The 23,560-nt window shown below is 38.1% G+C and overlaps 1 protein-coding gene across 6 annotated transcripts in view; it reads left to right on the top strand.

Moving 5' to 3' along the window:
- Positions 1–8,400: 8,400 nt before the first annotated feature.
- Positions 8,401–23,560, top strand: part of CPSF6 (cleavage and polyadenylation specific factor 6) — a 32,671-nt gene continuing 17,511 nt past the window's right edge. For 3 of the 6 annotated variants that reach the window (XM_061416526.1, XM_061416523.1, XM_061416524.1), the window contains exons 1-6: positions 8,529–8,678; positions 16,728–16,937; positions 18,332–18,435; positions 21,826–21,971; positions 22,885–23,058; positions 23,188–23,298. In XM_061416526.1, the coding sequence (XP_061272510.1) occupies positions 8,619–8,678; positions 16,728–16,937; positions 18,332–18,435; positions 21,826–21,971; positions 22,885–23,058; positions 23,188–23,298 (805 nt within the window). In that variant the 5' untranslated portion in view covers positions 8,529–8,618. Of the gene's footprint in view, positions 8,679–16,727; positions 16,938–18,331; positions 18,436–21,825; positions 21,972–22,884; positions 23,059–23,187; positions 23,299–23,560 lie in introns of all 6 variants that reach the window. The other 3 variants (XM_061416528.1, XM_061416529.1, XM_061416527.1) reach the window with 2 other exon arrangements.

The raw sequence follows: 23,560 nt of genomic DNA, 5'->3' as shown, positions 1-23,560 counted from the left end.
AAAGACAGGGAGAATGGCATTGAAACATGTATAATATCATATGTGAAATGAATCGCCAGTCCACGTTCGATGCATGCTCAGGGCTGGTGCACTGGGATGACCCAGAGGGAGGGTATGGGGAGGGAGGTGGAAAGGGGGTTCAGGACAGGGAACACGTGTACACCCGTGGCAGATTCATATTGATGTATGGCAAAACCAATACAATATTGTAAAGTAATTAGCCTCCAATTAAAATAAATAAATTTATATATATATTTTTTAAAAAGTAGTTTCCTAGGGCTACCTACAAATTAGTCTTAGTTTTTAAAATAAGTTTTAATATTTAATAAAAGTTATAATTAAAAAATAAAAATAAAAACACAAAGACAAATACATTTTACAAAGCACAAAATAAGACTAATTGTAACAAACAATACACTTTAAAGTCATGGAGAGAACCTTTTATTTTTAAACATTCAGTTCAGTTCAGTTCAGTTCAGTTGCTCAGTTGTGTCTGACTCTGCGATCCCATGGACTGCAGCATGCCAGGCTTCCCCGTACATCACCAACTCCTGGAGCCTACTCAAACTCATGTCCATCGCATCGGTGATGCCATCCAACCATCTCATCCTCTGCCATTCCCTTCTCCTCCCACCTTCAATCCCAGCATCAGGGTCTTTTCCAATGAGTTGGTTCTTCGCATCAAGGGGCCAGGCTATTGGAGTTTCAGCTTCAGCATCAGTCCTTCCAATGAATATTCAGGACTGATTTCCTTTAGGATGGACTGGTTGGATCTCCTTGCAGTCCAAGGGATTCTCAAGAGTCTTCTCCAACACCACAGTTCCAAAGCATCAATTCTTCAGTACTCAGCTTTCTTTATAGTCCAACTGTCACATCCGTACATGACTATTGGAAAAACGATAGCTTTGACTAGACGGACCTTTGTTGGTAAAGTAATGTCTCTGCTTTTTCATATGCTGTCTAGGTTGGTCATATCTTTTCCTCCAAGGAGCAAGTGTCTTTTAATTTCATGGCTGCAGTCACCATCTGCAGTGATTCTGGAGCCCCCCAAAATGACGTCTCTCACCATTTCCATTGTTTCCCCATCTATTTGCCATGAAGTGATGGCGTCAGATGCCATGATGTTAGTTTTCTGAATGTTGAGGTTTAAGCCAACTTTTTCACTCTCCTCTTTCACTTTCATCAAGAGGCTCTTTAGTTCTTCTTCACTTTCTGCCATAAGAGTGGTGTCATCTGCATATCTGAGGTTATTGGTATTTCTCCAGGCAGTCTTGATTTCAGCTGGTGCTTCTTCAAGCCTAGCGTTTCTCATGATGTACTCTGCATATAAGTTAAATAAGCAGGGTGACAATATATAGCCTTGACGAACTCCTTTTCCTATTTGGAAAGAGTCTGTTGTTCCATGTCCAGTTCTAACTGTTGCTTCCTGACCTCCATACAGGTTTCTCAAGAGGCAAGTCAAGTGGTCTGGTATTCCCATCTCTTTCAGAATTTTCCACAGTTTATTGTGATCCACACAATCAAAGGCTTTGGCATAGTCAATAAAGTAGAAATAGATGCTTTTTCTGGAACTCTTGCTTTTGTGATGATCCAGCAGATGTTGGCAATTTGATCTCTGGTTCCTCTGCCTTTTCTAAAACCAGCTTGAACATCTGGAAGTTCACGGTTCACGTATTGCTGAAGCCTGGCTTGGAAAATTTTGAGCATTGCTTTGCTAGCATGTGAGATGAGTGCAATTGTGGGGCAATTTGAGCATTCTTTGTCATTGCCTTTCTTTGGGATTGGAATGAAAACTGACCTTTTCTAGTCCTGCGGCCACTGCTGAGTTTTCCAAATTTGCTGGTATATTGAGTGTAGCACTTTCACAGCATCATCTTTCAGGATTTGAAATAGCTCAACTGGAATTCCATCACCTCCACTAGCTTTGTTTGTAATGATGCTTCCTAAGGCCCACTTGACTTCACATTCCAGGATGTCTGGCTTAGGTGAGTGATCACACTATCATGATTATCTGGGTCATGAAGATCTCTTTTGTACAGTTCTTCTGTATATTCTTGCTACCTCTTCTTAATATCTTCTGCTTCTGTTAAGTCCATACTGTTTCTGTCCTTTATTGAGCCCATCTTTGCATGAAATGTTGCCTTGGTATCTCTAATTTTCTTGAAGAGATCTCTAGTCTTTCCCAATCTATTGTTTTCCTCTATTTCTTTGTATTGATCGCAGAGGAAGTCTTTCTTATCTCTCCCTGCTATTCCTTGGAACTCTGCATTCAAATGGATATATCTTTCCTTTTCTCCTTTGCTTTTCTCTTCTCTTCTTTTCACAGCTATTTGTAAGGCCTCCTCAGACAGCCATTTTGCTTTTTTGCATTTCTTTTCCATGGGGATGGTCTTGATACCTGTCTCTTGTATAATGTCAGGAACCTCCGTCCATAGTTCATCAGGCACTCTGTCTATCAGATCTAGTCCCTTAAATCTATTTCTCACTTCCACTGTATAATCGTTAGGGATTTGATTTAGGTCATCCCTGAATCAAATCATACCAGGTCATACCTGGTCCAGTGGTTTTCCCCACGTTCTTCAATTTAAGTCTGATGTCAATATAACATGTCTCAATAAAATAATATTTATATTTTCATATTTTATGGCTGCATGTTTTAAAATATACTAATAGGGGTAGGTATTTTTAAAAGTTTGGGGACCATAGGGCTAAACTATGACCTGTAGTATGTTAGAACCAAAATCATGTTTCTGTAGAGGTCATGGCCTTGACTTATTTGGGGTAAGTAAGAATGATAGCCTGTGTTAAGTATTTATGGACTGGATTTGCTGTCTCCAACCATCAGGTTTTTGTCTATGTGATGTCATTCAATAAGAGGAATGTGTTAGATAACAAGTGGAGTGTCCGCTTGGTTCAAAACAACCATCTTTCGCTCACAAGTCTCCACACTTCCCTAACTCACACAGTAGAAATTGTAAGCCAAGTTGTTACTCTGGGACCCCACTGCCTTAGACAAACTTGGCTGGACTAGGAGTACACTTCTATTACAGCTGTGCTAAACAGTTGCTTTCTCCTTAGGTTTTATAATTGAAACTAAGACAGATGGCCATTTTCTTGAATAGTGGTTATTTGAATTCTGCAGCTGAGGCTGCCAATGTTGTAAGACCATGTGCATGGAAAAGGAGAGAAGGTTCTTCCATACAGAGAAAAAGCAGATGTATAGGAATCTTAGAATACGATCTCTCTTCTAATCCCTTTGCTAATCTTATATATTTTAATTTTATATTATTTATATTATTAGAGTGATGAGATTGTGGAAAGGGGGTCATAAAGAGAGCATGTGGGCAGCCTCGAGGAGACGGATAAAGCAAGAAAATGAATTTTCCTCTAGAGCAGGGTCCTCAACTCCTGGGCAACATCAACTCCTGGGCAACAAACAGGTACCAGTCTGTTACCTGTCAGAAACTGTGCTGCACGCAGCAGGTGAGCAGTGGGAGAGTGAGGGAAGCTTCATCTGTACTTACAGCCGCGCCCCCGCGCTCGTATTACGTCATTCTCACAATGTAATAGTAATAACGGGCACAATGAAAGCAATGTGCTTGAATCATCCTGAGCCATCCCTGTCCCACCCCCACCACACACACTGTCTTCAACAAAACCAGTCCCTGACGCCAAAAAGATTGGGGAACGCTGCTCTAGAGCCTTCTGGAATGCAGGTCTCCCAACACCTTGATTTTAGCCCAGTGAGATATATTTTAGACTTCTGATCTTCAAAACTGTAAGATAAGATACTTGCGTTGCTTCAAGTCACTCAATGTATGGTAACTTGTTACAGCAGCAATAGGAAACGAATGCAGGTGGGCCAGTCAGTAGGAAACTCCTCTACGATATTTAATACACGATTGTCACAAGGTACCTTGAACTTTCAGAGAATTCTCTGTAGTTTTAAACAACAGAAATTTAGAACTGAGAGGGACCTTCATGGAGAATTTGAGGGAAAGGACTTGTCTAAGGTTACTTGGCTAATCAGTTGTAAAGCCAGTACAAGAACCCAAGTCTCCTATCTTTCATCTATGTACAATAACAACTGTAACATGCCTAACAAAGAGACTGTTATGTAGAAGATACTCAATAAGCCACAGAGTTTGTCACTGCTGTCATTATTATTATGTATTTTCCTTTGTAATTCACTACAATGCCATTTTGTGGCCAAATAAGGAAGTACCCTGGAACAACATTTTTAAATCATCGAAAAGTTGGGGGAATGTGAGATGCAAATTACTGGGTGTAAGATAGGCTCAAGGATATATTTTAAAGCACAGGGAATATAGCCAATACTTTGTAATAATTGTAAATGGGAAGTAACCTTTAAAAGCTGCATATAAAAATCCCCTGGCAGTTCAGTGGTTAGGATGCCACACTTTCACTGCCAAGGATAAGGGTTCAATCTCTGGTCGGGGAACTAAGATTCTGCAAGCCACTCAGCATGGCCAAAAAAATTAAAATTAAGAAAACAAAACTGTATAAAAATTATTTTTAAAAATAAAATAATCAAAAAGCTAACCAAGAAGTGAGTTAGGAATTACCTGACCAAGAAGCAGAAGGGAATAGTGTCTATACATTCATAGTGCTTTTGTCCTAGGGGGCATTTTAATTTAATTTTTGTTTCTTTCTTTTTTTCTTTATTTCTTCTTTTTAAAAAATTTTTAATTTTTTAAAACTTTTTAATTTATGTTGGAGTATAACCAATTAACAATGTTATGACAGTTTCAGGTGCACAGCAGGAGCAACTCAGCCATATATATATATATATATGTGTGTGTGTGTGTGTGTGTGTATTCATTCTCCCCTGGGGGACATTTTTAGATTCAAAAGAGATGACCGAGAGGTTGAACCCCACTTTTGACAACTAGAAGAACAAAATATGGAGTCTTGGATCTGTCAAAAGTGTAATTCTGGACCCGTCAACAGCAGGTGATTTTCGGGACTTCCCTGGTGTCCAGTGGTTGGGGATCTGCCTTGCAGTGCAGAGGACGAGGGTTTAATCCCTGGTTAAGGAGCTGAGATTCTACATGCTATGAAGGAACTAAGCCTTTGTGCTGCAATTATGTGCACCAACCTGATGCAGCCAAATATATATATATATATATATATATGTATTTAAAGTGATGATTTTGGTATACCACATTTTGGGCTGGTCTTCACAAGGGCAGTACCCTGGGAAGTAAAGGCCAGCCAAACTAAAGCAGTCTCCCCAAGGTCCCCAGTCCCCTGGGTTAGGGTGATCCTGTTTGTTGGTACTGCAACATGCCTCAAAGAAAATGAAAATCATCTTCCAATCATGGAAGAAAATCATATACATCTCACATTATTTCTTCAAATGTTTCAATTACGATGCCCAGCTTACAGTCAGGTAACAAGACAACATGAGTGAGAATCAGCACAATGAAGAATAACTAAAACAATGAAGCAATAACAGATACAACAAGACTCCAGATTATGGAATTATCATAGACCAAAGCCGTATACCAGTGATGTCTACTATATACAAAGAGACAAAACCTAAGATTGACAGTTTGAGCAAAAAAAAAAAAAAAAAATTGATGCCATTAAAATGAACCTAAGTTTTAAAAAGAATCAAATAGAAGTTCTAGAACCTAAAATTAAAAAAAAATAAAAAAAATAAATTACAGTTCAGTAGATGAATTTAACACTATAGGAGAAAGAATTAGTAACCCAGAAGAAAAGGAAAAAGCTATTCAAAATGAAGCATAGGGAGATACAGATGTATAAAATAAAAGAGAGAAGGTAAGAGAAATAGTGGATAGAAAAGATCTAACAAACATTTAAATGGAGTTATATGAGAGAAGAAAGAGTGGGGCAGAAACAATATTAAAATAGGTAATATCTGAGAATTTTTCAAAACTCACGAAAGGCATCAATCAATATATTCAAAAGGCCCAATGAATTCAAGGCATCATAAATAAAAAGAAATACACCTCCAGACATACATAGTAAAAGGGCGGAAAACCAAAGTCTAACAGAAAGAAAATCTTTAAAGCAGCCAAAGGGGGAAAAAACTCCAATGACCTTCAAAATAACAGTCACACTAAGAGCTGTTTCACAGGTAGCAATAGAAGTCAGAATCTTGAAATGATTTTTAAGTGTCCTGAAAGAACAGAAACTACTTTTATCCTCATGGTCTCCTCAGATTCTTGACTTGCTCTTTCACTTGTTAGGACTCTTGTGATTCCTTTGGGCCAACCCCAGGAAATCCAGAATTCAAGGTTCTTGTTTCAAGGTCCGTAACTTAATCATATCTGCAAAGTCTGTTTTGGAATATAAGGTAACATAGTCCCAGATTTTAGGAACTGGGATGTGGACCTCTATGACAGGCATTATCGTACCTACCGCATTACCAGTCTAAAAAGTGCTCTTGCCTTTTATGAGGAGTGGTTCTTTTTTCCTATAAAGCCCTTTGGAAAAAGGGGAAACCAAGTGTTTCCAGGAAGCAAAAGTGGATAGGCATTTTTTTGTACATTAAACCACTATCAACCTTCAACCTTGATGTGGCAAACATTACCACCCCAATTTTAAAGATTCTGAGATTGAACCTGAGAGCCCGTAGGTATCTTGACTGAGGTCATCTAGCTGGTAAAGTAACTGACTAGAAATTTGTATCCAGATCACCAGACCTGTCTATAAAACTTCAATGAACCAAGGTTTTCCACCATATCAAGTACAGTTATTACTTTTGCTTACCATTGTATCAGTAATTTCTGGGCAGGATGTATCTTATAAACACACTCTAACTTGGTGGGTTTTTAAAAGGATGAAAAAGAATAGGAGGAGGTTTCAAACTGGAGAGACTAAGGCGATGGCACCCTACTGCAGTACTCTTGCCTGGAAAATCCCATGGACAGAGGAGCCTAGTGGGCTGCAGTCCATGGGGTCTCGAAGAGTCGGACACCACTGAGCAACTTCACTTTCATGCATTGGAGAAGGAAATGGCAGCCCACTCCAGTGTTCTTGCCTGGAGAATCCCAGGGACGGGGGCGCCTGGCGGGCTGCCATCTATGGGGTCACACAGAGTCGGACACGACTGACGCGACTTAGCAGCAGCAGCAGCAGCAGTCTCCACTTGGGGCTTCTCAAGTGGCTAGTGGTAAAGAACCCCAGAAGGGATATGCTCCAAGACCCCTAGTGGATGCCTGAAACTGCTGCTGCTGCTGCTAAGTCGCTTCAGTCGTGTCCAACTCTGTGTGACCCCTGAGACGGCAGCCCACCAGGCTCCCCGGTCCCTGGGATTCTCCAGGCAAGAACACTGGAGTGGGTTGCCATTTCCTTCTCCAATGCATGAAAGTGAAAAGTGAAAGTGAAGTCGCTCAGTCGTGTCCGACTCTTAGCGACCCCATGGACTGCAGCCTACCAGGCTCTTCCGTCCATGGGATTTTCACACGCTGCAGTAGTACCCAAAGCTAAATATACCATGTCTTTTTTCTGGACTAACAGGTAGTGTATAAAAGGTGCTAGACAAAAAGATGATTCATTTCCAGGGATGGTTGGTGTAGGATGGCTAAAGATTTCTTGGATGCTACCCAGAACTATAGCTACTTAAAACTTAGAAACTATTTCTGGAATTTTCCATTTGACATTTTTGGACTGCAGTTGACCCCAGGCAACTGAAACTCTCTTTCAGGACAGACTACTACATTGGCTGGCAAACGCTTTTTTATTAACCACGTGACTCCTGTTAAGCCGCTTAAGATTCTTTAGGCCTCAGTTCCCTTTATCATCTGTAAAATGAGATGTTTGGACCTAAAGTCATCTTTTCTAGTTCCCTTCCTTCTCTGACATTCTATAAGAGAGGAGTCCCCTCGTCTGAAGATACCTCCACTTTATGGGGCGGGCCCAACGGTGACCGCATTCAAGTTTGAGACATTTAAACTATCCCACGAACAACCAACTGCAGCTCAAGGAGGTTAAAAATGACGGGCGATGAAAAGGGGGCGGGGGGAGGAGATGAAAGAAGACGATGCAGAAGATACAAATGGAAAGATAAACGGTATGCAAATGACATAAGTAGCATGCAAATAACTCAAGAAAACCATCAACCGGTAACTAGCATTTACGAGGCAGACGAAATTCTGCTGGTCTTTTGAGGATGCAGAGGTAAGACATCCTCTGGAGGCGCTCACGGAAAGCCGGGCTACACTTTTGGTGTTTCATCTAGACATAAAACTTCCATCTCCCTAAAAGCCCTGGCTGTGAGAAACGTAAGAAAAACTGAGAAATGAAAATATCACAAAATGCTTAAGTGTGCCAAAGACAACGTGGAAACTGTCTGGAGACAACTGGGACCACCCCCGCCCCGCCCCCCAAGCCTAATCCAGACACACAAAAGAAACCGCCAGCGCCTTCGGAAACGCAGTTTTCTGTTCTCCGCCAGCCAAGCAAGCGGTGGCGGAGACCCGCGCCCCCGGCTGCCCCCGCCTCGGCCCTCGGGCCTCGGAAGTGACGCAGCGCGCCCCGCCCCCGCCGCTAGATCCGCTGCTGCTGCCGCGGCGGGCGGACCTGCAAGAGGCGGCGGCGGCGGCGGCGGCCGAGGCCGAGGGAAGATGGCGGACGGTGTGGACCATATAGACATTTACGCGGATGTGGGCGAAGAGTTCAACCAGGTACGTGTGGGCCCGGGCTCACGCCGCCGAAGTGGGCGGTGCTGCGGCCGGGACGCGGACCTCGGGCCCGCTGCGGGCCACGAGCCGGCGCGGCTGCAGACCGTGCGCCCTTGGCGCCTGTGGGCCGCGCCGCCCGATCCCGGCGCAGCGCCCGCCTCGCCCCTCGTTCTACCGCGTCGTTTCGTGGGCGGCGGGCGCCGCCACCCTCCGCGGGGCCCCGAGCGCGGACGCCGGCCACTGTGCAGCCGCCGCCGGCTCCTCCCTCGCCGCCGCCTCGCTCCCCATTGTTGGAGGCCGGCGGGCGCTTCCCGCCTCGCTAGGCCCAGGCGGCGGGGCGGCGTGTGCGCGGCGGGGAGAACGGGCCGCCCCTGCGCCCCCACCCCCGCGGCTAGGTCGAGGAGGAAGCCCAGCGGGGCGCGCGCCGGCCTTCTCCTTGCCCCCGGCCCTGCCGCTCGGGCTCCGATTCCTTCGGTCGGTCCATTTTGTGTCTCTGTCGTCACTCGGTCGCCTCATGGAAGGCCGTGTTCACGGCCCTTTGTATCCCGCGCGCCCAGCTTCCTGAGCTCCCCTGCCCACGTTTGCTACAGGTTTCGGCGTGGCGCCGTCCCTGTCCTTCTCTCACTCTTTGGGAAGACGGCTTCGGTGCGGGCACGTTTGCAACAAGTCCTTTGACTTTCGGACCCATGGATCGTGTTTTGAAAGTCGGTGCACTGGCCCTACCTCGGTGGTCGAGGGCTTGCAGTGCCTCCGGGGCCCAGTCGTTCTCGGTCTTTGTGATGAAAATATCAGTGAAGCTAGGTGGCCCGGGCCCAAAGGAAGACTTGGAAGCGCGAGGGTTGGATGGAACAAAAAAGATGGTAGCTCACCAAGAGAAGAGATCAGAGTAGTGATTAAAGAATCTCACCCAAAATTCACATGGTGTTTGTTAGTTTTATAGCTGTTTCCCGATTTCCGAAAGCAAAATGTTTACTGTTGTCCGAGGGGTTTGGAAAGGCTGGAGAAAGTGAGAATGCAAGGTTTTTCCGGTATCTCATAGGCCACAGTTGCCTAGAAGGACTAGCCGCGGAGCTATGATGTCTGATGTTGTGCATCCTTGCAAAAGGTTACTAGAGCAGTGACGTTTAAGCTGTAAGCATTCTGGTCACATCTGCTGTCTTTTATATAGTAACACATTTAAAAAAAGCAAATTGTGTTTAACTGCAGTGTTCCTAATAGCTTTCTTACATTTTCCAGGTCCATGTGAGAAGCTTAGTAAAATTCTGGTTAATGTGTTTTTGTGGGGTTTTTACCCCTCCGTTAAGGATTTTATTTGTGCAAGGAGTTTAAGGATTTTTTTAAATAGGGAAAACTAGAAATCCGGTTTTTTTGGTTTTTTTTTTTTTTTTTGAGGGATGATGGTGCCCTTACGTTTAAATATTAGAAGAAAAGTTCAATTAGCTTTAAATGTTTTCTACTCCGTTAAAGAAGAGAGTATATTTAAACGTAACTCATTGTTATCAAATGTTAAGTTTTAAAATCTTTATTGTGTTGCGCTTAAATTTTTTTTTGCTATGCCTGAGTTGTGTCAGTGACAGTTTAGAAAGTTACCTTGAGTGCTAAACACAGTCGGATTCTAATGCTTTTTTTAAGATCAGTAAACAAAGACCTCTGGGAAATTTCTTTTCCTTTTATTTATCAAATGAGTGTAACATTCCATCGACAGGAGGTCCGTACCTGCAAGTAAAAAAACAAATGTTCAAGGCAGTCTTCATTAGCTCTCTTCCAAGAAAATATATTTCCTTTTGTCTTTCTAGTCACAGTAAAGGAAGAGCTGGACTACAATTTTAGAAGTTGAGCATTGTTCACAACCTTTTAATGAAATAACTTTTTAGGCTTTTGCATACTTAATTTGGGATGGGCATTTTTGTCATCTGTATAGCTGGATGGAGTGATACTTGCTTATCCCTGTGCACCAGCTAGTGCTGACCGAACAGGAGGTAAGAAGAGATTAAAATTTGGTAGCCCTGATGAACTGCTTAATAGGGTTCTTTCAAAAATAACATTTTGTGGATTTTACCTATAGCATTATATTGCACATGTATTTGAATGGTTTTTACCTCTAGGATCTTTATACTTTTGAATCAATTAATGGCATTAAATAGAGGGTTTGTTTTTGTTATTATTTTGTGTATCACTGGCCTTTGTAATCTACTGCTTGCTGTGATAATTCCTGTTTACAATATGGCCATAAATAGATAGTTGATGGTTTTTTAAGGTACATTCTTAATTTTTAAAAATGTTACTAGTATTGAAATATTTACCTGAAATTTTATCAAAATTAGAAGCAACTACAAAATTGTTGGTTGATTTAATTTGCATTCTTATTAGCTGCTGACATTACTTCTATTGGTTGCTAAACTGACTTTATTTTGTTGTAGTTGAGTAGAATGTTTTGCTAAGTATAACGGGTTTTATTTCGGCTTCTAAACTGTTGTAAACATTTAAAGAATCTCTTCATTGTGAGCTGTAGTTTTAATTGCATTGTATACTTTGAAATTCTTTGTAATATATGTGTTTTTTATTTTTTCTGTTTTAAATAATTATACTTGTATGATGTTTATTTCATGTATATACTTTGGTAAAGAGCAGTGTAAACCTATTTCAAAAAATGAGACATTCAATTGTCTTAGAAACTGTAATTTGGAGATGGTGTGAGAAAAAAGTTATTGAAGCTATAGAACAGCTCCTTTCTTCACCAGATGAATTTAGAATGAAGAATAAAATTGGAGAAGGGAAGAATGCACAAGGGCCTCAGTTATCCTTTATAGCTGCTCTTTAGTTCTTAAATTGAAGATCTTTGGATGGAACCAAATTGAGAACAGTTGCTCAAGTGAAAGAATTTGAACTCCTTCCAAACCTCTATATTACTTGGATTTGGAGTTGAAAAGAAAGCTGTTGGTTTCAGTCTCTCACTGAATTGATAGTGTGTATCAGTGCAGTTTGAACTGGAATTTGTACTTGAAGGTAGTAGTTACTAGTCTCATATTTAATAATTACAGACTTTTATTTTGACCTAAACTAAACTAAATTTATTTTAACTCAGTTCAGTATTTTATATGCCAGCAAGGTAGGGCTTCCCTGGTGGCTCGGAAGTTAAAGCGTCTGCCTGCAATGCGGGAGACCAGAGTTCGATCCCTGGGTCAGGAAGGTCTCCTGGAGAAAGAAATGACAACCCACTCCAGTATTCTTGCCTGGAGAATCCCATGGAAGGAGGAGCCTGGTGGTCTACAGTCCACAGGGTCTCAAAGAGTGGACAGACTGAGCGATTTTCACTTTCACTTTCAAGGAAGGATACAAAGTATATATAGTGTCTAGACTAAGTGCACTGTAGTGGGATTACATAAAAGATATGACACACTGACAGGTCATGTGTTACAGAAACCACTCTTCTATGTCTGTCTGTATGTGTAAACTTTTGTTGGCAGAGGAGAGGAGAGGGAAGTCAAATTCTGAACTTCAGGAAAGCTTATCCTGGGTGCACTGAAGTAGTGTGTATTTTGCTTGTTTGGGGAGCAAAGCCCTTCATGTAGAATGTAGTTTTTGATGTACCTGGTGGTAGGTCACTGAGAGCAGTGCTCATTCAGTGATCTGACATTCAGACTTTAAAATGAAAATGTATGTAGATAGTGGGAAAAAATTCATTTGGAAGTTACAGACGTAGACATCCTTATAAGTGTACTTGTCTTTATATCATGACTCATTATACTTTACATTGAGTTATTGTGTGTCTACTATAGCCAATGTTTAGCTAATTTTGGAAAATAAGTTTTATTAGGCAAATATCTGTGAAATCTTATTTCTACCAAATTTATATTGAATAGAGAACCCTTTAAGATAAGGCATGTAAGATGGAAACTGAAGTAGGTAGAGACTGATTCAGAAACTTGGGTAGAAATGTTTAGGGGAGCTGTAACTCTTAATTATTTTATTATTTATAAGTAGTTCATTCTGTTGTTCACTTTGTGATTTATGTGCCATATTTGTAGTACCAAATTGGCTTCCTTACCATTAGTTGAGCTTTTAACAGGGATTGGAAACTGATTTTAATATCTACTTGAAATGTAAACAAAATCAGAAACTGAAATATTTTCTAAAAAGATAGGTATGTATTAGATTATCTGTTTTGTGGATTTTGTGGGTTAGTGTATTCTTTTCCATGGTATAGAAAACATTTTATAAGTGCAAACTTGTATTTTGCTTGTATTTCTCTAAATGGAAATTTTTTTTTTCCAGTAGAGGAACTTTGAACAAGTGGCCTTTGCTGTGACATTAGTGGTGGTAACATAATGCAGGAGTGGCATTAATACAGTTTTAGGAACACCAAAAGTAGTGTTGTGCCTGTCAGGAAGAGTGAAGGTTACAGGACAACTATCACAGTCTTCCCAGTAATGTACAGAATATCTGACATTAAAATTACATGGGAGGTGATTAACAAAAGTATGTCCCTCTTCAGAGCAAGGGCATGGTGATAATGAAAAAAAGGTTGAGAAACATTGCTTTTAAGAGGAGCTAATTGAAATTTGGTTATTTTACTATCTGTCTTAATTTGAGTGTTGTCTCTGACCTGGCTACAGCTACTTATTTGTCGTGAGGAACATGATCTTGAGATGCAGAATCTTGAAAGGCTACCTTGCCTTTAAAATAATTATTGTAATTAAATGTAGAAAATGAAATAACTTAGTGGATTTTTTTAACAAACCCTAAGAGCTGTCACCTACTGGAAGTTAAATATAGTGTATAGTTCTATTGGTTATTAGTTGCTATGAACAAATTGGGCAATATTTGTAATCTAAAATAATTAGAGGGGTAATATTGATTATTTTTTGTTTTTGAGTACCTTTAAAATTTCCCAATGGTAATAATTGAAAAGACTGCATATAGAACTTGACACTGTTGACTGTTATTCTTTGACAAAGTTTGTCCAAATAGACTCTCAGAGCTCACCTTCTTTCTATGTGATCTGTGGTGGTGGTGGTGGTGTTTAGTCCCTAAGTCATGCCCAACTCTTTTGGGACCCCATGGATTGTAGCCTGCCAGGCTCCTCTGTCCATGGTATTCTCCAGGCAAGAATACTGGAGTGGGTTGCAGTTTCCTTCTGGGGATCCTCCCGAACCAGGGATAGAACCTGGGTCTCCTGCATTGCAGGCAGTTTCTTTACCACTGAACCACCAGGGAAGCCCTGACTTGTGATACTCATTTTACATAATTTTAGAACGTGCATGTTTTCCCCCCTTTTAGAGTGGGAACAGAAAGTAGGATGTGTTTAATTATTTTTATAATTATTATTTTATATAATTATAATTATATATATATTATATATAATAATTATATAATATATAATAATAATTATAATTATTTTATATTAAAATATAAACATATTTATATATTTATCTGTATATAATTATTTTTTTAATCTGGAGGATAGGTGTGATATGGTGAAGTTGAAAAGGAAGGTTATTGATATTACAGAAGAGTGTGTGTTTTAAGTTGCCTCTTAGTAATGGTGGTAATGTATTCAAATTCATTAATATTTTTTCACCAAGTCCAAATGCATACCATGGGGCTAAAAGTACAGGCTGTGGCCTTGGAACTGAGCGAAGCTAACTAGTCTACTTGGAAATCAAACCCCAGGACTGTGGTCTCAGTTAGCATCATATTTCAATCAGTTGGAAGCAGTCCAACTACCAGACCAAGTGACTGATATTAAATATTGGTAGAATCATATCAGTATGGAAAATTGATTAGTATCAACACAGGAATTCAGGGATGGACAAAAATAGTAAGTTGTGACTCACCAGGTTAGTGTAGCTGCAGTTATTATGCCTGTAAATTATTGTCGACTTATGTGAACATTTTCCTAGATTTATAACTAGTGAAAAGTCAAATAATATTTCATCAAAGTATAGATTGAAATACTTTTAGTGCTACTATTAATAACCCTTGCATTCTGTTTTACTCTCCCTCAAACCATATATTGTGATTATAGTCTCTGCAGAGGAGGATGGAAACACAACTCCTTTTGAATAATAGTGACAATAATTTACTTGATGTGCAAAACTGGATTGCGAACATTTCAAAGTGCCTGCTACCCCTTGTGGGAAACTTTGTTATCTTAAGTGTGTGGAATCAACTGCTGCAGCCGTGCCACCTGAAGCTTTAGCTACACTGAAACTTCTTAACAAAACTCAACCTTCTTTTTTCTAATTTTTACTATCACTGCTTTTTTCTAATTTTTTTTTCTTTTTTCTAATTTTTACTGTCACTATCACAATTTTTACTATCATGTTCCTTGGTTTCAAAAAACTCAGTTCTCAAAGGTTATTTTGGTACTGCTGTGGAAAGAAAATTATGGCATTATTCAGTGATTTGTGGTCTTAGTTTCTGCCCATTGCTAAAGAGGGCTTTCTTCTCTGACGTACCTTAAGATTTTGTCCCTTAATAAATAAGTTACATACATTCAGCCTCATAACAATATTGTTATGTAGAGATTCTGTTGCATTATCAGCGAATTGGATAACTTCATTATGCAGAAGATTACCTGATATGCTATGTGTTATGAACTGATAAGTGGTATATTTCCCCTTCTGGATTTTTTTTTTCTTTTCCTGTTTCTTTAAGAAAAAATCTTTTTCTGGCTTCCTTCTGAATAGCAAAACAAGAACCATGTTCCCTTGGGACTCTTATTATAACAGTATTTTGTTGATCTGTTCATAGTCATATTATTCATGCCTTTTTTCAATGTCATTCTTTATCCATAAAATGGTTAGTTCCTAAAACTATTAGTTTCTCCTTATCTACCATTTGTATTCATTCTTACTGAATTGTAATAATGGAGAAGATAAGAATTATATTCGTTTTCTAAGTGTAATTGCCTTTCTTTTATTACCTTGACAGAGGAGCCTGGTAGGCTACAGTCCATGGCCTCGCAAAGAGTCAGACATGACTGAGTGACTTCACTTTCACTTTTCAGAATGAAGTAGTTCACATCCATTTAGATACTTTGTGGTGGAAAGGAAGATAAAAATAGAGCTTTTCCTCTGTTACTGGCTAGTCAAGCCAGTGGCCCAGTAACTGTTACCAAAGGCAATTTAAATGATGCTCAGTGTTCTGCCACTACCTGCATTTCATTTTTCTTGTGCTTATTTACAGGTTGAACCCTATTTTTCTATTATTCTCCTGTTCACATATTTGCTTATTATTCATTTTCCTTTTACTTGCATATTACTTAGGCATGTAAGTGGCATCTCCTAGCCTTGTTTTAATTCTGCTGGTGACACTTGATGGCAAAACTTTACTAGATTCTTCCGTGTTCATGTCCCTTTTCTCTTGACCATGTAGATGTTTTGCTAATTGACTATATATCTAAGAAGTCAGGTAAGCATTAACTCTTTGTTGACTGAGGATAATAAAACTTAATATAGATACTAATTTGGATAGTTTAACCTGTATTTTCTCTTTCCCTTGTTCATTTATTGTGACATATAGAATCATACATAGCCATATTTCTTTATCCCTTTCCCGTGGCTTAGCTTACTATGCTTTTTCTAAAACTAACAGCTTCCACAGAATTGGGAAGCATGATCCTGAATACTATAGAAAATAATAGTTGTATTTTTCTGCAGTTAAAAATATTATTAAAGATTCATAATGGCTCTGATTTCTGTTTGTGATATTTTTGTATTGAAAATTTGTAGTCAGTGTTGTTACTTTTAGAGTATTTCGCTTCCATGAAAAGTTCATTATTTTATTTTGTCTACATGTTATTCTGTTCCTAGAGGAACATTAGTTCTTATAATAAGTATCAGTGGGGAAATAGGATTCATTGTATAGAAATTCACTTTATAGGCAGTGTTCAAGAAGTGCCGTAAAGTGAAAGATTTGTACTGAGATCTTTGACCTATGTCTTCTACCAAATTTTTAAAAGAAAATTGTTGAATAAATTTGCATTCACATCTGTTTTAGAAGTCGTCTGACTATTGTATAATCTAGAACATTATTTCTGTATCTCAGGAAGCTGAATATGGTGGGCATGATCAGATAGATTTGTATGATGATGTCATCTCTCCATCTGCAAATAATGGAGATGCCCCGGAAGATCGGGATTACATGGATACTCTCCCACCAACTGTTGGTGATGACGTGGGTAAAGGAGCAGCACCAAATGTTGTCTATACATATACGGGAAAGAGAATTGCATTGTATATTGGGAATCTAACATGGGTAAGTGACTTGATTTGAATTAAATCCTTGGTGATTGATTTCAAACTATTCCAGTAGTTAATTTTTTCTCCAGTATATAAAATAAGAATTTCAAGTTATTAAATTGGTTCTACATGCTTCGTTATGCACCAAGGGGGGGACATGCATGTACCTTTTAAATATAGTAAGTACCAGAATCTTCTAGTTCTGAATTTTGTAGACATTCAACTTGTTTTGGTAGAGATTCCAGTTAAATGTAGTTCAATTATTTTATCTTTTACTACTCCTACACTTCAGCTATCTCAGTTTACAAAGGAAAATGCTCACATAAAGGCTCAAACCAGGATTCAGTAATGTAGGAGAGAAAGATACACAATATAATTCTTGTTTTTAAGAGTTTTCATTATTCAAACCATAATTACACACATACTGAATTTCATTTTTGCCCTTAAATTTGAAATCTGATTTACAGAAATACTGCTATTATACATTGTATTTTAATTTGGTTTATGATACTACAGTAGTAGTAAACCTACAGGTTTATTGATTGGAGTTTCATTAGCTGAATGTTTAGTAGTATTATTATCTGTGTTTTATTAGCATTGAATCTTAAATATTTACTAAAATAGTCCAGTAGAGTTTTTGCATCTCTATTTAAAAACGTTTATTACACATACTTGAAAATTTAAAAATTGCCTAGAAATCAGTTGTTACTGTACATTTCCTTAATAGTATTTTATTTTAAATGTTTGCATATTTAAAAAGCTGGCCAATCTCCCATCATCTGAGCAATTTTTATAATGTTGGAGACAGTTGCATTGTAGATAAAAAGAGTGTGGTTGCTGAGGAAGACTGAGTCTTGGCTCCTACATATGTTTTATAACCTTGGACAACTTCTTTAACCTCTCTATTGCATAGAGTGTAAAATAGGAATTATATGTAAAATGGGACTTCTGTGTTTTGAGAATTAAATATTTGGTAAAAGGGTATGGTAGGCACTGAATACACATTAGGATTTTGTTTTGTATACTTAGAAACATAAGGTGGAGTTTATTTCCCCAAATAATTTCTTTTAAGAAAAAAAGCGGCAGGTGAGATTGGTTTATTGAAAATTTAAAGTCACAGCAGTTGAAAGCTGAAAGAGACCAAAAACTCATTAAGGGTTTTCTTTTTTTAATTCTATATTCTCTCTGAGGGTATGTACCTTCTATTTCCAAAACTCTTATCAAGGGACGAAAGTATGTCTTCAGGTGCTTTTGTGCTATTTAAAAATTGGAGACTGACTGGCGGTAATTGTACATAGTTTGCACTAAGGATTAATTTTGTCTGTCCTGAGTTTACCCTTACAAACTAAATTGAAACAATAAAAATCTTAGATATGTTATGATGGTTAATGAGGGGGAAATATCTTGCAGTGGACAACAGATGAAGACTTAACTGAAGCAGTTCATTCTTTGGGAGTAAATGATATTTTGGAGATAAAGTTTTTTGAAAATCGGGCAAATGGCCAGTCAAAGGGGTAAGAATTTTGTTTTAATTCTTTTTTTTTTTTCACCCAATGGGAGTTTGTAGCTAACAATTACAATTTTAGGGGTGACTTTCCTTGAAGTTAATACTTATCTACACATGTGTAGGATATTTCTTTTCTACACTGACAGGAGGTTCTTGGGCAAAGATTCATACTCATTTAATGTATCCTGTGATCTACCTCCCTAAAACTAGTGGAGCTGGGAGATTAGGTCTCTTTTCCAATTTTCCTGCATTTTCTCCATTGTGGTTGAACAATGACAGTTTGAAGAAGCATCACTATCCCTGTGGTTAAGGGGTATTGGAAGATGGGCCACTGAAGAATACTGTAGCGTGGATGTTTTGCATTATTTGTTTAACTATTAAACTACACAGATGAGGTAGGATACTTATAAAATCCAGATGTCCAAAAGTAAGACAGTAAAAAAATAGAATGTCATCATCTGTAGGTGATTACTCTTGTCATTTTAGTGAATATACTTTCAGGTATTTTCCTAGTGCTTTATTTTTATTGCAAAAATAATAGGATTGCAATTTACGTTTTATAGTGTGTTTGATACACCGTAAAAAAATTAATAAATATACATCTTCTCTAATGTATTAGTTCTTTCTATCATACTTTGCTACTGTAACTAATTTTACCATTCTTATTTTTGGTTATTTGAGTTTTCAGTTTTTGTCTATTAGAAATAATGTTTTATTTAAATCTCTGGTATAGATTTTGGATTTTTTAGAAGATAATTTGCTAACTACAGAATGATAAAGTAAAAAAAATATGCTTAATGTACTTATTTAATATCCAGTGTGCCAGTGTGCAATAACTAGGAATATTTTCAAACATGTGCAGAGTCTTGACTGCTTTTCATGAACTCCACTCTGCTGCCTGGTCCAAGCCACTGTTATCTCTTACTTGAACAGTAGCTTCCTACCTGATGTACCTGCCTTCACTCTAATTCTCTACAGTCTATATAGAGACATAGCAGAAGTTGAAAAAAAAGTGACATCAGTATTTGGCTCCTCAGAATGTACTATTGATTGTCCATTTTATTCAGAGTAAAACCCAGAATCTTCACTGTGGTCTATAAGGCACGAAGACCTGTTTTCCCCACTCTGTTACCATCTCTGACCTTATCTCCTACTGCTGTTTACTTTGCTATGCTGCTCAGCTACATTAATTAGTCTTTGCTGTTCCTCAGACATATTGCTACTTGAGACCTTTACACTCTTTCTTCTGTTTGACTTACTTTTCCCCAAAATATCCACATTTGGGATCTTTTCACTTCAATCAGGATTCTGCCTGAGTTCCCCTTATCTGGCCACACTGTGCAAGAGCTTCGACTCCTATCACTGTTCCTTTTTCCTCCGCTTTTCTTACATTGTATGTTACTCGTTTATGGTCTTGTCTCCTACTAGATTTAGATTGTAAGTTCCAAAAGAGCTTTGTTCACTATTGTATTCCCTAACCCTAAAGTGGGGCATGGCATATAGGAAGTGGTGCTCAATTAAATTAGTGAATTAATTAAATTGTCTCTAAATGTTGTGACCCAAGGTAATCTTGAATCAAACAGCAGACTTTGTTGACCAGGATCTAATTAAAGGACCATTTTGAATACTAGGCAGTAAAGACTCCTAAGAGACCTTCTGAGAATAATTTAGAATATTATATAACTTTATGAATTGACACTCATTCATTTTTTTCTGTTCTAAATTTATTTTTCCTAGTGAGATACAATTCACATACTATAAAATTCACCCTTTTAAAGAATTCAAATCAGTGGACTTTATTTATAAAGTTGTACAACCATTATTATTGTCTATTTCCAGAATGTTCTGATCACTCCCAAAAGAAATCCTGTGTCTGTTAGCAACTGTCTTTGTGGATTTGTCTGTTCTGAAGAGGTATCATAGAGAATGTGGTCCCATGTGCCTAGCTCCTTGCTCTTAGCAGATTTTCAGGTCTCATCATGTTGTAACATGTGTCAGTACTTATTTTTTAAAAATATTAATATTCCACTAAATATTATACTGTGTGAATACACCACATTTAAAATGTCAAAAATTTAGAAATTCTGAAAATTTCATCCATCATTTGGTGGACATTTAGGTGGTTTCCATTTTTGCTATTATGAATAAGGCCCCTATGAATATTCATATATGAGTTTTAGAATGAGCATTTTTTTTAAGGAAATTGTTTATTTTATCTAAATAGATTACACTGTAGTTCCCGTATGATTTGCAACTGTTCCAAAGCCACCCTTTTATATAGACAGAAAAATCTTTAGTGAAAGTTAAATTTATCAGCATTTATAAAAATTTCTAATTTTGTTCTTAAGAATACTCCTCCTCTGTATTCATGTACCAGTTTGTATGAACGTAATATTTTCAGTCAGTTCTGTTAGGTACATGTATACACTCAGGAGTTTTGTTTCTTTTGCTGCCATAAGGCTTGTAGGATTTCAGTTCCCTGACCAGGGATTGAACCTGGGCCATGGCACTGAAAGCTCCAGCTCCAAACCACTAGACTGCCAGAGAATTCCCAGGAGATTTATTGGATCATATTTTAACTCTGTTATATTCAACCGTTTAAGAAGCTGCTGGGATATTTGTCGGAGTGTCTGTACTATTATATATTTTTTCATCAAGCAGTGTATGAGGGTTCTAGTTTTTCCCACATCCTCACTAGCACTTGTTAATTATCTTTTTGATTAGTGGGTGAAGTGGTATCATTACGATTTTGATTTACGTTTTCCTGTTAGCTAATGATATTGAGCATCTTTTTATGGTGATGTTATTCGTAATAATTAAATTTGGGTTCTGGAAACAACCCAAATGCCTGTCAGTTGGTGGATTTTGAGGAAATGTGGTATATCTATGTAATGAAATATTATTCAGTCATGAGAAAGAATTAATCACTGACACATGTTTTAACATGCATTAAACCTTGAAAACATCATGCTAAGTGAAAGAAGCTAGTCCCCATGAAGGACCACACACCGTGTTATTCACATTTAATGAAATGTCCAGAATAGGCAGATGTAGAGATTTGTTCTTTAGGGTTGGAGGATGGGAGGAAATGGAGTGACAGCTGACAGTTATGGGGTTTTTTTTTTGAGTGATGAAAATGCTCTTAAAATTGATGTGGCTGTGATTGTAAAACTCTGAGTATACTAAACAAACAAAGCATTGAATTCTGTACACTTTGAATAATATGATGTGTTATTATAAAAAAAGTTAGAGGTGGAAGTGTGACCATTGTATTCTAAGAAATATTTTGGGTTTTTTTGGTAGGTAAAATTAAATTCAAATCATTTCATTTTTAATAACTGCAATAACAGTTAATCCCTCCTCACTTTCTACCCACATCCCTTTAAACACCTTTTAGGTTTGCCCTTGTTGGTGTTGGATCTGAAGCATCCTCAAAAAAGTTAATGGATCTGTTGCCTAAGAGAGAGCTTCATGGTCAGAATCCTGTTGTAACTCCATGCAATAAACAGTTCCTGAGTCAATTTGAAATGCAGTCCAGGAAAAGTAAGCACCCCCCTCAGAGGCTTTTATTAAAAGATGTGCATTTTAACCAGTCTTGTTAGCATTTGTTATATGTTGTATTGGAGAAGTCATCTTAATATTTATATTTAGTTCATTGGAGAATCCATTTTAGAAAATCCATGCTTTGAGTTTGATTTAAATTACTGATTATGACTGGTTCCGTGTACTGGAAACCTATGCCCATTTTTCTCTAAATGTTACAGACCCAACATTATACAACAGTGTGCAAGTTTTATAGCCCTGCCATTCTTATCCTGTCATTCCCATCCTAAAGAAAGGAAGAAACTACATTCTAATCCTTAGGTTGAAGGAAAGTTATGTGGATGTCTGTTATGGTTGGGGAGAAACTACTGATAACCAGAAAGTATTCATTGATTTTCTGCTTGGCACCAAGACCTATCACCACTTGGTAAAGTGACTATAGAAAAGATTTGCCATTATATACTTAAAAATGTTATCACTTAAAGAGATAAATGAATGATAATGTAATTAATAGAAATTTGAGTGGTTGTTTTTCTTAATGTTCTAGCACTTAAAACTTAACTGATGAATGTTAAAAAGTTTGAATGATTTACACTTACTGAAATTTAGATTTCTGTTAGAGAATTTTGGTCTTGGCTGCTGCAGAATACTGGTATTTTGAAAGTAACTCATTATTTGTTTATCAGAAATACATTTAAGCCTAGATCTTTGAGACTTCAAAAGAATTTAAATAGATGTGAAGGTTTTCCTAAATGGGTACTTCTCAGGTAGTTTGCACGGGCCCAAGGCATCTGGAAGTTAGTAAGCAGTATACATAAACTTTGATTTAGAGTTGTTTCTAATATCTAACAGTGGTTACATATCAGATAACTATTTTAATAAATGCTATTTATGAGTATTTGGATATTTGCAGCTACACAATCAGGACAAATGTCTGGGGAAGGTAAAGCTGGTCCTCCGGGAGGCAGTTCACGTGCAGCATTTCCACAAGGTGGTAGAGGACGGGGCCGTTTTCCAGGGGCTGTTCCTGGTGGGGACAGATTTCCTGGGCCAGCAGGACCAGGAGGGCCACCTCCACCTTTTCCAGGTAAAATTTTTCTTAAATTGCCATGGATAAAATGTGTCTACCTAATACCTCTTTTCCTTTTCTCTCTTTTTCAAGTAATGCATTATTAATGTGACTTACTCTCCTTGTTATGCTATTTTTGGAATCCAGGAAATTTGATCAAGCATCTTGTTAAAGGAACTCGGCCTTTGTTCCTGGAAACTAGGATTCCATGGCATATGGGGCACAGCATAGAGGAATTACCCATTTTTGGCCTAAAAGGTCTTTATTTTTCTCCAAACTTGCTTGACTTATATATAGAATATTTACATCCGTCTTATTTTCTTACCTCTTAAAAAATCCTTTCAAGACCATTTTTCCTTGTTTCACTTTCTAGCTTGTCATCAGAGTAGACTATAAGGTGGGTGATTTCACTGTAAGAAGTGTGTGTATGCTGAAAGATGGAAACTATCTCTAAGCATTGTAATCTGTTAAAGTTTTTGTTTCAGTAGTTTTTCTTAAGCATTAAATTGAGCTAGTTAAA

The sequence above is a fragment of the Bos javanicus genome, chromosome 5 (assembly GCF_032452875.1).
Source record: "Bos javanicus breed banteng chromosome 5, ARS-OSU_banteng_1.0, whole genome shotgun sequence".
NCBI lineage: Eukaryota > Metazoa > Chordata > Mammalia > Artiodactyla > Bovidae > Bos > Bos javanicus.
The sequence above is the reverse complement of the archived record's forward strand: the minus strand, read 5'-3'. Positions and strand labels throughout refer to the sequence as shown.